Source organism: Macaca fascicularis, chromosome 20 (genome assembly GCF_037993035.2).
Source record: "Macaca fascicularis isolate 582-1 chromosome 20, T2T-MFA8v1.1".
Lineage (NCBI taxonomy): Eukaryota > Metazoa > Chordata > Mammalia > Primates > Cercopithecidae > Macaca > Macaca fascicularis.
The window spans coordinates 83,180,760-83,197,806 of NC_088394.1; the positions used below are offsets into that span (position 1 = coordinate 83,180,760).

Sequence of the window (17,047 nt, forward strand, 5' to 3'; positions counted from 1 at the left end):
ACTCGAAGCCTAGGTGAGGCTAGGGACTAGAGACCAGGGAAAGGGGCTTTCTAGTACGGAGCCTGGTGGCTAGGGTTCGAGCTGGGGGTACAGGCAGGAGGTCCCTATACCTGAGGGGGTGCTCAGAGCTCAGAGGCTGGAGGGCGAGTGGCTGTTAAGATGCGCCATCGACCCCAACATAACAACGGAAATGTGTGGAAACTGGGACCCGTGTCCTGCTGGGAGCAGGGCCATTTTAGAACTTGGGAACAGAGAAGGGGTGGAAGTGCCCCACGAGGCCCCCGCCGCCCCCACGAGGCCCCCGCCGCCCCTACAAGGCCCCCGCCGCCCCCAGACTGCCCTGGCATCTCTAGGTGAGGCGGGGCAGAGCCTGTGCCGTGCAGAGTGCCACAGGACACACTCACAGCGCCCCGCCTCGGCTGCCTGTCAAGTTAACCCCTGCCCCTAACTCTCCCTCGGTCACCAAGCGTCCCTCAGGTGGACATCACCATGCCAGGGCCACCCGCTGTCCCCCATTCCCCACCTGCTCACCGAATGGCCACAATGACCCTCGGGATGGCCTGGAGGAGGGTCAGGAGGGCAAGGCGCAGCAGACACACTGGGCGAGCCGGTAGCTCGTCCTGGTCGGGGGCCTGGAGCTGCTGGCACTTGGGCAGCAGGCGCTCGTCACCGCAGATCCGCCAGCAGTTGTGCCAGGAGCATGCATCCAGCGGGGGTGCTAGGCACAGAAAAGGTGGGATGAGGACAGGGCGTGTTCCCCAGGACTCTGTGAGCCACAAGGAGGCTGCAACACCAGCCCTAGAGCCTCTGGGAAACGGGGACTTCCAGGGCCCAGCCACAGCCCCGGGGTGGGGACACTGATCCGGAGCTAACGAGATAAAGGCCATCTTGCGGGTTTATGATTTCCTGGGTAACACCGGCCTTGGGGCTGTTTTTCAAGAGGCTTTCTCTTTTAGAACCGCATATGGAACATGTACAACGTCTAACTAGGATTTGCTTCCAAATCATCTTTTTTGGAGCGGGAGTGGGTGGTGAAGATCAGAGGAACCACACTGGATAATGACTGGAGCCGAGTGATGCTGATTTAAGCCAATCTCCACTTCAGGGAGTATTTTAAATTTTCCATAATAAAAATTTAAGGAACGCCACAAGCACAGATGGAATTCTGGCATTTCCATTTCCCTGATGCTCTTCAGCACTTTCCACACGGGGTCTGGTCAGCACGTGATCCTCCAGATACCAGAGTTTGTTTTTATTTTTTATTACACTGTTAATATGCTACTAATATAAAATATATACTAATTATGTTAACATAAATATCATAAATATACTTTCCTTATGAAAAATTACGGCACAAAAACATAGAGGAGAAAAGCATCTAAGTCCGTCTTTACAAGAAAAAATGTAAGATCAGAAACGTGAACTTTCTTGTTAAAATGGAAATCAGTCAGATTTGAGGCCAAAGAAAATGTCTCACAGTTTTAAATCACTCCCTACTGGAGGCCAAAGGGGAGAACGATCATAATTCTCTTGGCAGCAACAAGCCCTGCTCTCTTAACTCTGCTGGGAAATCTTCTGGCGTGAATGGGTTTGAGGCTTGAAACGTTACTTACATAAGTCACTTAAACTGCAAAGCAATGATTGGAGTAAAAATTAATGCTGTTTTTATTTTAAGTATCAGATACCAGATGATGCATGTCAACTAAGCTTTTAGCTTTTTTTAAAAGATGCAAAGTTTTCAAAGCCAAAAATATTTAATAAAAATAAACCCAAAAATGTGTGATTATACGGTTCGAAGAGCCATAAGAGGTGAGCAGTTGGTTGGTGATTATTTGTTTCCCAAGCATTCCCCGACTCCTGCCTCCGGGGGTTCCACTCAAATCACTCACCTTTTCCAGGGACCCCAACCCCATTCATAGATTTACTCATTCATACATTCCATCAAAGCAAACCCACCGCAAAGAGTCGGCGCACCAAGGGAAGGACGTGATGCCAGCCCAGAAAACACAGACACGGCAGCCCTTCGCACCAGGAAACACCTTCAAGATCAAATCCAGCCCACTCCTTTTAGAGACAAAGAAAGTAATGGTGGGGGTGGAGGTCCTGATCTCCCCATATACTATGTCATGAGAGCAGAAATACACATATATGCCAGGTCACAGATAGATCAATCTACATACCAGGTCATAGACACAGAAAAACGTAAATATACTTAACTACGAATACATAAGGGGACTGTAAAAAGTTTGTAGAAGATGGAATTAAAAAATAAAAATAGGTCAGGCACAGTGGCTCACGCCTGTCATCCCAGCACTTTGGAAGGCTAAGGTGGGTGGATCACCTGAAGTCAGGAGTTCAAGACCAACCTGGCAGATGGTGAAACCCCATCTCTAATAAAAATACAAAAATCAGCTGGGTGTGGTGGTACACTCCTATAGTCCCAGCTACTCAGGAGGCTGAGGCAGGAGAATCGCTCGAACCCAGGAGGCGGAGGTTGTAGTGAGCCGAGATCACGCCATTGCACTCCAGCCTGGGTGACAGAATGATACTCCATCCCAAAACAAAATAAAAATAAAGAAATAAAAAATATCAAGTTTGTTTCTCAACATAAGCTCCACAAGGTCAAGACACTTTTGTCAGTGATGACACCAGCCGTTTAGTCCATCTTGAAAGAGCTGAGGGTCCTGGGAATTTAAACACATCAATGCAGTCTTTTATTACATTATTAACTGAAGACAATGGGTGCCCTTTAAAGATGTTTTAAGATTAGAAAACAAAGAAGACAGAAAGAGCCGAATCAGGACTGTAATTTGGCTGTAAGGTGGATGCCTAATAATTTCCCATCAAAACTCTCACAAACTTGCCCTTGTTTGACAAGAGGAATGAGCGGGAGCCTTGCTGTGGTAGAGAGGGACTCTGGTGGAGCTTTCCAGAGTGTTTTTCTGCTAGAGCGTTGGCTAACTTCCTCAAAACACTCCCATAATAATGTTGGCCGGACACAGTGGTTCAAGCCTGCAATCCCAGCACTTTGGGAGGCCAAGGCGGGAGGATCATGAGGTCAGGAGTTTGAGACCAGCCTGACCAACATGGTGAAACCCCGTCTCTACTAAAAATACAAAAATTAGCCAGGGGTGGTGGCGCACGCCTGTAATCCCAGCTACTCGGGAGGCTGAGGAAGGAGAATCACTTGAACCCAGGGGGCAGAAGTTGTGGTGAGCCCAGATTGTGCCACTGCACTCCAGCCTGGGCAACAGAGCGAGACTACATCTCAGTCAATCAATCAATCAATCAATAAGCAGATGTTATCATTCTTTGGCCCTCCAGAAAGTCAACCAGCAAAATGCCTTGAGCATTCCAAAAAACTGTTGCCATGACCTTTGCTCTTGTCCCACCCACTCTTATCATGATAAGACCACGTTCAGCCCTCGACAGCCATTGCTTTGGTTGTGCGTTGTCTTCAGGATGGTGCTGGCGAAGCCATGTTTCATCTCCTGTTACAATTCTTCAAAGAAATATTTTAGGATTTTGATCCCACTTCTTTAAAATTTCCACTGAAAGCTCTGTTCCTGTCTGCAGCTGGTCTGAACATAATGGGTTTGGTGCCCTCAGCGTGGAAGGTTTGCTCAACTTTGATTCTGCAGTCAGAATTGTGTAAGCTGAGCCAGTTGAGATGTCTGTGCTGTTGGCTAGTGTTTCTGCTGGTAATCATCAGTCCTCTTTATTTGGGGCATGAACAAGATGAATGTTTTTTCTCACAAACTGATGTGGATGGGCTGGCACTGCAGGCTGCACCTTCAACATCGCCTCATCCCTTCTTAAATGAGTCACCCATCTGGAAACTGCTGTTCTGTGGTGCATTGTCACCATAAACTTGTCATAAAGTATCAATGACTTTACCATTGTTCCACCCAAGCTTCACCATAAAGATGATGTTTGTTCTGGCTTCAATCTTAGCAGAATTCATGCTGCTCTGAAAGGGACTCTTTTTATTTTTCTATTTTTTTATTTTTTTTTTGAGACGGAGTCTTGCTCTGTCGCCCGGGCAGAGTGCAGTGGCCGGATCTCAGCTCACTGCAAGCTCCGCCTCCCAGGTTTACGCCATTCTCCTGCCTCAGCCTCCCGAGTAGCTGGGACTACAGGCGCCCGCCACCTCGCCCGGCTAGTTTTTTGTATTTTTTTAGTAGAGACAGGGTTTCACCGCGTTAGCCAGGATGGTCTCGATCTCCTGACCTCGTGATCCGCCCGTCTCGGCCTCCCAAAGTGCTGGGATTACAGGCTTGAGCCACCGCGCCCGGCCAGGGACTCTTTTTAAACTGATGTCTTCTCCTTCTCAGCACCTCAAACTAGACCCTGTTCAGATATGTTATAATAAGTTAATATGAGTTTAGTCTGGTGCAAAAAAAATTGAAATCCATACATTGTTTCATTGCTTTTTTAATTATATACATTTTCTTTTTCTTTTTTTTTTTTTTTTTTTTGGAGACAGAGTCTTACTCTGTTGCCCAGCCTAGAGTGCAATGGTATGATCTCAGCTCACTGCAACCTCTGCCTCCCGGGTTCAAGCAATTCTCATGCCTCAGCCTCCCAAGTAGCTGGGACTACAGACATGTGCCACCACGCCCAGCTAACTTTTTGTATTTTAGTAGAGACAAGGTTTCACTATGCTGCCCAGGCTGGTCTCAAACTCCTGAGCTCAGGCAATCCAGTCTCCTCAGCCTCCCAAAGTGCTAGGATTACAGGTGTGAGCCACAGCACCTGGTATATTATATGCATTTCCCATAAACTTTTTCAAGGCCCCTCATATGAATACATATTGTATTGTGACTACATGAATGTGAGTATATACTATGACTATCATGAACATGTGAATGTATATACACCAGGTCACAAATGTATGAATGTATGAGCATACTATGTAATGAATAGAGACGTAAGTTTTGTGTTTTGAATATACAATGTGCCATGAATATATGAATGTATGAGGATATAATAGGATATATATAGGAATATGTACTATGTCATAAATATATATACACACACATACTATGTCATAAATTATAGAAGATTAGAGCTTAATAAAACCACTTTAGGTCTCATCTAAGCCCAGGCTGGGAGTTGGCTTCATCCGGAGAGCCGCTGCTGGCAGATGGGTAGGGTCTGCTGTAGAGCAGAGGTTTCTCTGGGCTCACTGGGGGAAGGTAGTGGGTGACAAGGGATGGCTGTTGAGCAGGGGAGGGAAGCCACATGCATGTCACTGTTACACTATGGGCAGGTGTCTGGGGATGAGAGGTTCCCCCGCCATACACCATGATGCTCACGAACCCCGCCTTTCTGGGGAGAGGGATGACATGAGACACACGCACACTGGAGTTACCTTGGATGCCTTTCAAACTCTCCTGCCTCCTGACCATCTAAAAGACAAGAATGGAGGCAAGCAGTCAGCCTGGTGACCCTCCAAGGGGGGAGAGCCTGGTGATTGGGACTCCAAACCTCCAGGAGGGGTGCTGGCTGCCTCAAGATAAAAGCCCTGGGCTCCTCCTTATGAGGCCTGCAGGCTCTTTTCTCTGAGGACAGCCTGCCACCCAATGATGGAAAACCAGCAACTGGAAGTCAGGGGGAAGGAAGGAAGCTCTTGTCTACCACCCAGGACACGGGGAAAGCAGGGGAGTGAGAGGCCCAGGGGGCTAGGAAGAGGCCTGCTGCCGCTGCCCAGAACTAGTGCTGTGGAGGCAGCCAGCAAGAGCAGAGAGGACAGGCCATCTGGTGGTGGTCCATCCGGGGCACCCTCCTTCTCACCTCCCTCTATGCAGCCAGGGCCAGAAGAGAGAGTCAGAGGAGGGGCCCGGCCAGGGAAGGGAGGTGGTGTGAGAAGGAGGAGGCAGGGAGGTGAGAGAGGTCGAGGAGAATGCAGAGTGGGAGGAAGACAGGGAGGAAAGCAGCAGCAGCAGCAGTGAGGGCCAGAACAATCAGCCCTCTGCAGAAAGCAGCGCGGCCCTGCCCTTCCAGTGCCAACTGGGAGACGGAGCTGGCCTCCCTGAGCCACACCTGCCCTCTGTGCTCCCAGGCCCATGGCCACAACTGCCAGGGGATCTTCTCTGGACACCACAGTGGGAGACTGAGCCGGCTTCCCTAAGCCACACCTGCCCTCTGTGCTCCCAGGCCCATGGCCACAATTGCCAGGGGATCTTCTCTGGACACCACAGAGGCCTCTGTGGGAGCAGAGCCCAGGTACCCCTCTTCCCCTTCTTCCTCCCGTCTCCCCTTTTCCCGGCCCCCACCTCACTCTTCAGTCCTCACTGCAGTGTGCGCCTCCTCCTTACCTGCTGCTGAGACCTCAGAACCTGGGGCACCCAGTAGGGCATCACTGCCTGGTCCCTAGGCATCGGGAGGCGGCCCCCAAAGCGATGGCATAGGCAGGGGCACATCTTGGTGGTTTGGGGGATATAAAACTGAACCATCTTTTGACTCTAACAGAGAGGATGGGAGGAGAAGATTCAGAAGGGGATGGAGCCACTCCTGCCCCCAGCGACTCCCTGATGGAGCCATTCCCCAGAAGCGACTCCCTGATGGAGCCATTCCCCAGAAGACTCCTGGCTCGGTCTTAGTATCAGGGCAGGCCCTGGAGAGCTGTTCCCACCCACAAGCACACCCAACCACTCCAGATAAGGGACTGTGGTCTACCGTCTACAACATGTCCATTGTTGGGAAACACGGGACCTCCGTGGCTCACCTGGCTTCCCTACCCCTCATCTGCACCTGTGCCCTGGCAGAGCACGCAGGTTGGTATTGGAAGACCTGGCTCTGTCCTGGCCTGGTGGTCTCCAGCTGGGGCCCTTGGGCATGACACTTAGCATCCCTGTGCCTCGGTGCTCTCAGCTATGAAGAGGGCTCTGCTGGCATCTTAACAAAGTCTATCAGGTTCTAAAACAGACAGCCTTTGATGCGGCAATTCCACTTGCAGGAATGTTTCCTATGAGGATGCTTTCACATCTGCAAAGTTACTATGTATAGAAATATTCGCTGCACCATTATCAGGAGTGACTGGACAGTCTGAATGTCTTTCAGTAAGAGACAATAAATGACAGACATCGGGCAATAGGATATAGACAGCCTTGGGAAGAATGGAACAGAGCTGTCTGGACTGACATGGAATAAACTCTGAGACAGGATGTAAAGTGAGGAAAATGCAGCACTGTGAGTTCAGTACACTACCATTTGCATTTTTCAAAAAAGAATGTGCACACAATCGTATGTATGTGAATTATAGCAAATGACACTCTTGCCTCAGTTCCTCACCCTCCCTACAGCCCACCCTTGGCACTGTGACCCTGCAGCCTCTCCAGCGGAAAGACAGGGTGGTCCCACCTCTCAGCTGCGGGTTCGACCAGGCATATGGTTTGGGCAACAGGATGAGGAGGAGGTTACAGCAGAAGGAGGAGTTACAGCCCTGCACGTAGTGGTAGGGGCTATCAGACATGGGGGAAGGCCGGGAGCAGTGGCTCATGCCAGTAATCCCAGCATTTTGGGAGGCCAAGGCAGGTGGATCACTTAAGGTCAGGAGTTCGAGACCAGACTGGTCAATATGGTGAAACCCCATCTCTACTAAAAATACAAAAATTAGCCGGGAGTGGTGGCAGGCATCTGCAACCCAGCTACCTGGGAGACTAAGGCAAGATAATCACTTGAACCTGGGAGACAGAGGTTGTAGTGAACCAAAATCATGCCACTGCACTCCAGCCTGGGCGGCAGAGTGAGATTCCATCTCAAAAAAAAAAAAAAAAAAAAAAAGAAAAGAAAAGAAAAGAAAAACAAAAACTGAATGCCATCCCTCATAAGCAGGGTAAGAATGTCTCCTCACTGCTCTATTCAACACTGTAGTGAAAGGTCTAGCCAGTGTATTAAGCAAGAAAAATAAAAGTCTCCAAATTGAAAAGGGAGAAAGAAAGCCATCTCTACTTGCAGATGACACAATCATCTGTGTAGAATATCTGATGGAATCCACAAAAAGAGCTACTACAATAAATAAGATTAGCAATATTGTAGAATACAAGAACAACAGACAAACATCAGTTGTACTTCTAAATACCAGCAATGCAAAGTCATACATTGAAATTCAAAAACAATGTCATCAAAATTATGAAATACTTATGGGTAAATCTGACAAAAAAATATATAAAGCCTATATAATAAAAGTTGCAAAATATTTCTGGGAAATATTAAAGAAAACCTAAATACATGTAGAAATGTATCATGTTTATGGGTCAAAAGACTCAATATTTTTCACAAGACAATTCTCTTCAAACTGATCTACAAAGCCCATACAGTGCCAATCAAAATCCCAGTAGGGTGCTTTTGCAGAAATTGACAAACTGATTGTAAAATTCACAAGGAAATGCAAATATATATATATATATATCCAACTCTGAAAAACAAAGCTTGAAAATGAGCCCTACTTGATTTCCAGACATTATAAAGTCAAGACACAATAATCAAGACAGTGTAGTATTAGCATAAAGATAGACAATTAGATCAGAAGAGGGTTCAGAAATAAATTCATAGATATATGAACAACTGTCTTAGTTCACTTGTGTGGCTATAAAGGAATACCTGAGGCAGTGTATTTTATTAAGAAAAGAGGCTTGGCCAGGTGTGGTGGTGGCTCATGCCTGTAATCCCAGCACTTTGGGAGGCCAAGGCAGGTGGATCACTTGAAGTCAGAAGTTTGAGAGTAGCCTGGCCAACATGGCGAAACCCCATCTCTACTAAAAATATAAAAATTAGCCGGGCATGGTGGCGAGTGCCTGTAATCCCAACTACTCAGGGGTCTGAGGTAGGAGGCAGGGGACTCACTTGAACCTGGGAGGCGGAGGTTGCAGGGAGCTGAAATCGATCATGCCACTGCACTCCAGTGTAGACGACAGAGCAAGACTCCGTCTCAAAAAAAAAAAGAAAAAGAAAAGAAAAGAGGTTTATCTGGTTCACGATTCTGATGGCTGGAAAGTTCAAGATTGGGAGTCTGCTTCCTCTCATGGTGGAAGGTGAAGGGGAGCCCACATATGTTGAGATCACATACGAGAGAGGAAGCCAGAAAGAGGGGAGGAGATGCCAGGCTCTTTTTAACAACCAGCTCTCTTGGGAACTAGAAGAGAGAGAACTGAGTCACCACCATAAGGACAGCACCAATCCACGCAGGAGGGACCTGTCCCCCGTGACCCAAATACCTCCAACACTGGGGATCCCTAGCTCCAACACTGGAGATCAAATTTTATCATCAGGTTTGAGGGGACAAACATCTAAACTACAGCAACAACTAATCTTTGACAAAGGTATAAAGGCAGGTCAGTAGAGAAAATACAGCCCTTACAATAGATGGTGCTAGAAAAATTAGACTGTCATATGCAAACAAACCCAATTCAAGGCTGGGCACGGTGGCTCATGCCTGTAATCCCAGCACTTTGGGAGGCTGAGGTGGGCGGATCACCTGAGATCAGGAGTTCAAGATCAGCCTGGCCAACATGGTGAAACCCTGTCTCTACTAAAAATACAAAAAATTAGCCAGGCATGGTGGTGTGTGCTTGTAGTCCCAGCTACTTGGGAGGCTGAGGCAGAAGAATCGCTTGAATCTGGGAGGTGGAGGTAGAAGTAGAAACAACCCAAATGTCCTTCTGGGTGAGTGAATAGACTGTGATCTATTCATATAATGCAGCATTACTCAGTAATAAAAAGAATGACCAAGATCATGCCCCTGCACTCCAGCCTGGGCGAAACAGCAAGACTCTATCTCCAAAAAAAGAAATTAAATCCATACCTCACACTATATACAAAAATTAACTCAAAATGGATCACAGAAATAAACATAAAATTATAAAACTTCTAAAAGGAAACATAAGAAAAAACCTTTTCTGACCTCTGGCTCAGCAAAGATCTGTTAACTACGACACCTGAAGCATGATCCACTGCTGTGCTGGGGATAGGCACATCTAGGCAAGATCCAGAAAACATGGAAATTGATAAACTGAACTTCACCAAAAGGTAAAACTTCTCTCTTTCTGAAAGATACTGATAAGAGAATAAAAAGACAAGCCAGGTCAGGTGTGGTGGCTCGCACCCTGATCCCAGCACACTGGGAGGCCGACACAGGTGGCTCACTTGAGCCCAGGAGTTTGAGACTAGCCAGGGCAACAAAGTGAGACCTCATCTCCATAAAAAATAAACAAAATTAGCCTTGTATGGTGGTGCACACCTGCGGTTCCAGTTACTTGAAGGGCTGAGGCGGGAGGATTGCTTGAGCTGGGGAGTTCAAGTTTGTAGTGAGCCAAGATTGTGCACTCCATTCTGGGCAACAGAGTGAGACCCAGTCTCAGAAAAAAAAAAAAAAGACAGGCCAAAGACATGGAAAGATATTTAAAAATTGAATCTCAGATCAATAATTTGCATCTAGAATATATAAAGAACTATCAAAACTCAGTAATTTAAAAAAGCAATTCTTATAAAGGGGCAAAACAATTAAACAGATGCTTCATCGAGTAAGACATCAGATATCAAAAGCACATGAAGAGATCCTTGACATCACCAATTATGATGGGTATACAAATGAAAACTATAATGAGATAGACACCTATTAAGACGGCTCAAATTAAAAGATCAGCCAAACCAAGTGTTGGTGACAATGTGGAGGAATTGGAACTTTAGATACTGCTGGTAGAAATGTAAAATGGTGGAAAACAGTCAACAGACTTCTTTTTTAAAGTTAAATATACAACTACCATATGATTCAGGAATTCCACTCCTTGGTATTTACCCAAGAAGAATGAAGGCATATGTGCGTACAAAGCCTTGTACACAAATGTTCATAGCAGCTTTGTGTGTAACACATAAGAAGTAGAAACAACCCAAATGTCCTTCTGGGTGAATGAATAAACCATGGTCTATTCACATAATGCAGCATTACTCAATAATAAAAAGAATGACTATTGATGCCCATGATTACGTAGAAGAATCTCAAAATAATTATGCTAAGTGAAAGAAGCCAGACGAAAGAGTACACAGTCTATGACCTCATTTATATAAAATTCTCAGAAATGCAAATTAATCTACAGTGACAGAAAGCAGGTCAGTGTTTGCCTGGGGATGTCAGGGTACAGAATGTTGGGTAAAGTTAAAAGGAGCCCACGGACATGGTTAAGGGTTGTGTATATGCTCATTATCTTGATGGTGGTGGTGGGTTCAGGGGGGAATACCTATGGCAAGACTTACCAGATGGTACATTTTCCACACATGCAGTTTATCATATGCCAATCAAACCTCTAAAAGTCTAGTTTTTAGAAAAAACTGTTTAAAAATCACAGATCCTTTTACAGTTCATAAGTATGATAACTGGGCACTCACGCACATGTATGAGGTGTGCCTCCCTCAGGCCTTGCTACGATGTCAGCACATTACCCATCTGACATGAAAATAAATAAATAATATCAAACTGTCTTCTTGAAATGTTAAAATATCCATTCATATAATACTTCTAATTCTGAGGGGTGACTGGTCCCCTGACATTCACCCTGGACCCTAGGTGAAGACCTCCTGGTTCAAGTTACCTACCTGCTTTCGGGGTCTCAGGGACAGAGGGACCCAGTAAGGCAGTGCTGCTTCCACCCTGGGCACAGGTAGGCGGCCCCCGAATCTGGTCTGGCACTCACAGCAGACGGCCCAGGGGCCAGGGTGCATCTGAGTAAGATCCAGAAACAACAGAACTGAGTTTGATGCTGCATTTGCAGGGATACAGGAGGCTCTCAGGCACAGTAGATCCGTGCTCAGGAAGATGGTGTCCGGGGGCAGGGTCCCTGGCTCCTACTGCAGCTTGGAAAGAGGCAGGCTACCATGGCTTGCCCTGAGGCCTCCAAGGTCATTTGGAGGGGGATCTGCCAGAGCTTGCAAACCAGGTGCACTGGGATTCTCGGCCATTTACTGCCATGCTACAATGAGCAAGTCTCATGGTCCCCTCTGAAAATGGGGATGTACAAGCAGCTTTAGAGCTTATGGGCCCATGAGTACTGCCTTTATGGCCATCTGTCTCACTCTGGTCTGCAAGAGCTTCCACATCCATCCCGTGTGACCTTCGCAACACCCTCAGGCAGGAAGGAGAGGGGCTGCCATCACCTCCAGGGGCAGACGGAGAAGCTGATGCCCAGAGCAGGTACATTTGGTGGCCTCCTGAACTCTGAGGTGTTGTGACAGCCTGGCAGGTGTTCTGGAGGCCCAGGGATAGCTCCTGCAACCACACTTTTGTGTTTGGAGCATTCTCTCATGGGATGCAGCTTCTGGACCCACATTCTCTGCTCTCCTCACCCCACAGGGGCATGTTGGGGTCACGGCCAAGTGGCTGAGGATTTGCTTTCCTTACCGAATGACCTGGGAGGCACACTTCTTTCTTGTAGGTTTGAAATGGGCTATTCCTAGAAAAGAAGAACAGAAAAGCTTAGGGTTTGTGTAAACTAGGGGGCAGGGATGCTAGGGCACAGGCCTGGGCCTGCCTTCTCAGAACTGACTCTTAACAGTAAAGCCCAGGGGTGGAGGGGACAGGGGAGGATCCTCTGAGCCCAAGAAGAGTGAGGGTGACATCAGAAGCAGGTGTGTGCTTGCTCACGCGTTCATGTCTAGGGGATCCTGGGGGCTGGCTGTCATGGAATCTTGCATTCCCAAGCCAACCAACTTCAAGCTGACTCCAGCTAAACTTGCGCTTGGACCATCAGAAAAGATGGGAGCATTCCAACCTGGTGAGAACCTTCCTAGACATGGAGCTGCCAATCACATCACCTAGGATGGTTTGTCAGACATCCCCAACTTACTGAAATACTGAAGGAAAACATCGTCAAACTGTCCATTAACAAACCTCCTTCTACTATAAAAAACCAGGCGCTTTGTCTCTGGGATGACAAAGCATTTGGGGTTACACAGCCTGTGTTACTCTTCCCTGTTCCACCCCACAACAAACTGCTTGAATGTTGGCCGATAAAGCGTCTCCAGTGGGTGCAAAGCCCTGCTTCCCTGACAGTGGTGGATCAAAGTGCTTTGTACTGTGGAAACCGTAAGAGTGATACAAGTGTTTTCAGGTTTCATTGTCATAATAACCGTTATTATTAGTGCTGTTTTTTGTTAGAGTAATAGATTCAAGCATCAACTCTCCCAGCTAATGCTTGAAAACAGAGGATAGGGGCATTGCCCTCCACAGCATCCAAGGCCCCTTCTGGTAAAGACAGCACTGCTATATTCCTGGTAGGGGAGGGGGCCCACACCCATCTCAGGTAGTTCAGGTGGGCCCAACTCACCACTGCCCAGCCTGGAAGGCTGGGGAAAAAAGAAACTCCTTTCTGTTGAGGTTGATAATCTGATAACATGTAAACCTCAGGAGGTCCTGGTGATCATCTTGCCTTCGCAAGGAAGCCAGTAAAAGGGAAGGAAGCTGAAAAATGGAGAGAAACCTTCCAGGACCATGGTCAGTGCGTACCTGGATACATCCATGCCTGAAGCCCTACTTCTGGTATTTTCAGTTATGTGGAACCATCAGTTGCGTTTTTGTGCTTATGCCAATGTGAGGTTCCTGTGGGTCGCGGTCAAGAGTTCTGCCTACGTACAGGTAATGCAGCAATGCCGGGCCGGGAACTCACAGACGCGGTGTCGGGTGCCCGCGGGCAGGATTCAGGACGCACTTGCCTGCCATCCTGCGCGCCGGGTGTGAGTGCCAACCTGCAGAGCCCGACGCACCCCGCGCCCGGATCCCCGTCAGCAGCGCCCGAGGCTGCTCCAGTGGCCTCATGATGATGGTGACAACGCCGCGGGGGCAGTGGGGACCGGCTCGCACGCGTATGGCTTCTTATGGCTGACGCGCCCTTTCACACACACATCGTCCGCAGCCCCTGACGCCCGGGCTCCCGCCTTTCCCTCCTGCCTCAGCCCGAAGCCAGCCCGAGACCAACCCAAACCTCAACATCAAACCCTCTGAGGAGCCCAACAGTCCCCGCGCGCCCGCCAGTCCCGCTGATTGGCCCGCGCCCAGCCAATCAAAAATGGCCTTCTGGGTATGTGAACTTAGCTGGCGGCTGATTGGTCCCTCGCGCAGAGACGCGGGGTCAGCGGGTCTAAGCGCGACTGTGTAGGGCTGCTATTCCCGCTGGGGTAGGTTCTGCAGACCCCGGCCCCTGGAGCCACTCACCATTTCCGACGGATGGGCCGGAGGGGCCGCCGGCTGCACCAGCCAGGGTCTCGGTACCCTGCAAGGAGAGAAAGAGGTGGGAGCAGCCCGCGCGGGGCCCTGCGTCTTGCATAGGCGCTTCTGGTAAAGTCACTCATCTATAGATAAAGGAGTTGGCGCCGGATCGTTGCGTCCTCAGGTGGGGCTCGAATCGTGACTTTTAGAGAAATAGTGTTTTTGTTTGTTTGTTTTGTTTTTTAAAAAACAACCTGGGGTTTAAAGGCCGCGGAATTGGAAGCAGTCGTCACCCGGTGGCCTGAGCGTGCAAGCGCCGAAGCTCTGGCTGGCCATTAGCCTTCCCACTTTCGCTTGAACGCGTGTACTTTGCGCAGTTGCCGACATGGAGACAGGACGCATGAAATATTAATGTCTTAATATTTTAGTAAAACCCAGTGCTCTCTGCCTCTCTAATTATCTTAAGTTATTGTCAGTTCCCATTTGTATTTCTTGCAAACGGTTGAGTATACCCTCACTTTTCAGTATTTTCATGCAGACTCTGATACTCTGGATTAATATTTGTATTTGCCCAAACCATCACGAGCACCTCTAACCCTGATGGGTGATACTTCAGGGTGCTGCGTTCTAGCCACAGAGCAAACAGGGTGCTCTCGGGCACTGCCCTCTGGGATTTCTTGGCTTATTTAATCATTAAGATCATGACCTATGAGCAGGACTGAGTTTCCAGCCAGCACATACACACATCCTCTCCTGGCCAGCATCCATACTGATTAGGCAGTGCCCCTACCATACTAGCTGCTTAATATTTCAGATACCCCACCCCGTGTGTGTGTGTGTGTGTGTGTGTGTGTGTGTAAATCATGTTGTCACTGCCCTCTTTGTAGCTAATGACAAAATTATCTAAGAGTCTCACTATTAGCCTAGCACTTTTTTTTTTTTTTTTTTGAGGCGGAGTCTTCACTCTGTTGCCCAGGCTGGAGTGCAGTGGCACCATCTCGGCTCACTGCAAGCTCCGCCTCCCGGGTTCGCGCCATTCTCCTGCCTCAGCCTCCGGAGTAGCTGGGACTACAGGCGCCCGCCACCGCGCCCGGCTAATTTTTTGTATTTTAGTAGAGACGGGGTTTCAGCGTGTTAGCCAGGATGGTCTCGATCTACTGACCTCGTGATCCGCCCGCCTCGGCCTCCCAAAGTGCAGGGATTACAGGCGTGAGCCACCGCGCCCGGCCTAGCCTAGCACTTTATTTATGCCTGTCTCATTTCTGCCCACTTTGGAGCACTCGGCTTCTCTGCTGTCTCTGTTTTCCTCCTGAGCACAGTGAAACATTGCTGTAGCACAGCAGGGCATAGAAGACAGGCTCATGCTCCCCTGGACGCTCAGGCCTTCACCTCTGGCACACTAGGTCTTGTCATTCCATGTCAAGAATGGCTCTTCACTGCTCTCACCCACCCAAGAATGGCTAAAATTAAAAGGACTGACGATACTTAGTTTGTCAAGGATGTCGCAGCTGGAACCTTCATACATTGCTCATAAAATTGATACAACCACATTGGCAAACTGGCAGTATTTACAAAACCTAAACATACGAATATCCCATGACTGACTAATTCCTCACCTCACCCAAGAGAAATGAGAGCTTATGTGTACCAGAAGACATTAACAAAACTACCCACAGCAGCTTTCCTCCTGATGGCCCCAAACTGGAAATGACCCAGATGTCCATCCATAGGAGAAAAGATTTTAAAAAGTAAGTGTGGCATGTTCACAGAGAGGAGATTTTGTGCAACAATGGAAAAGGGCACACAACCACAACCCGCAACAATGTGGATGAAGCGCACAATGAAGTCACTCCAGGATGTACGGAAAATTCCACGTGTGTGATGTTCAAAACCAGGAAAGCAAATCCATCATGACACAGGCTGGGGATGTGAAGGAAACTCCAGCCACCCTGCCCTGTGTTCTGAGTAACAAGGCCTAGATCCCAATCCTTGCTCTGCCTCTTACCAGAGACAGGTATCAGACAAGTTGCCTAACTTTTCTGAGCTTTAGTTTTGTGTGTAAAATAATGATAACCATAGAACCAAGTTTGAGAAGATCAGACATGAAAGAGCATGAGAAGTGCTTAAAAACCAGGGACTGGCATGGTAGCTCACATCTGTAATCCCAGCACTTTGGGAGGCCAAGGTGGGAAGATCACTTGAGCCCAGGAGTTCGAGACCAGCCTTGGCAACGTAGTGAGACCTTGTCTCTGCAAAAAATTTAAAAATTAGGCATGGTGGCACATGCCTGTGGTCCCAGCTACTTGGGAAGTTGAGGTGGGAGGATCAGTTAAGCCCGCGGGGCTGAGGATGCAATGAGCCATGATTGTGTCCAGCCTGGGTGACAGGGCCAGACCTTGTCTCAAGAAAAAAAAAAAAAAAAAAAAAAAAAAGGCTAGACACAGAGTCCAGCACACGTCAGTTTGTGACGTGAGCGTGCTTCAGGCTGGAAGTTTGGCCACTACCACTGCCTGTTCTAGGCTTTTGTTTCCAAAACCCTCAAGTAGAGGGAAAGCGGAACAGAATGAGATCTCTGTGAACCCAAGGTAATGGGGACCCAAGTCATGCCTACAGAACCTCCTTGATTCCAAGGAGAGAGTTGCAGGTTCCTCCCAGATCACACCTCCCCGGGCAGCCTATACCCAGACAGAAGCAGGGCTCCTGGGCACAGTTGTGTGGTTTCTTCACCAATCAAGGGTCCCTTGCCAAGAACCCAAGTGAGGCTTGCATTTCCCCCATGCTCAGCTCACCCAGTCATGCACCCCAGCCTGGGCCTTAGCCTGCTCCAAAGGAGCACCATGTGTGAGT

General features: G+C 48.3%; 1 protein-coding gene and 1 non-coding gene across 16 annotated transcripts in view; one reads left to right on the plus strand and one right to left on the minus strand.

Moving 5' to 3' along the window:
* Positions 1 to 15,020, minus strand: part of C20H16orf95 (chromosome 20 C16orf95 homolog) — a 177,974-nt gene extending 162,954 nt beyond the window's left edge. For 3 of the 15 annotated variants that reach the window (XR_012428655.1, XR_012428654.1, XM_074026629.1), the window contains exons 1-4: positions 13,502 to 14,011; positions 12,398 to 12,449; positions 11,596 to 11,721; positions 532 to 718 (exon numbers count right to left, since the gene is read on the minus strand). Coding sequence is in view for 9 of the 15 variants with exons in the window: in XM_074026629.1 (XP_073882730.1) it covers positions 572 to 718; positions 11,596 to 11,721; positions 12,398 to 12,449; positions 13,502 to 13,515 (339 nt within the window). In the remaining 6 variants the exon portion in view is untranslated. Of the gene's footprint in view, positions 1 to 523; positions 719 to 5,374; positions 5,412 to 11,595; positions 11,722 to 12,397; positions 12,450 to 13,501; positions 14,012 to 14,206 lie in introns of those variants that run through there. The other 12 variants (XR_012428652.1, XM_074026627.1, XR_012428653.1 and 9 more) reach the window with 10 other exon arrangements.
* Positions 11,349 to 11,452, plus strand: LOC123570727 (small nucleolar RNA U13). Its single transcript, XR_006694976.1, has one exon. It is a non-coding gene; the product is annotated as a small nucleolar RNA U13 (small nucleolar RNA).
* Positions 15,021 to 17,047: the final 2,027 nt, after the last annotated feature.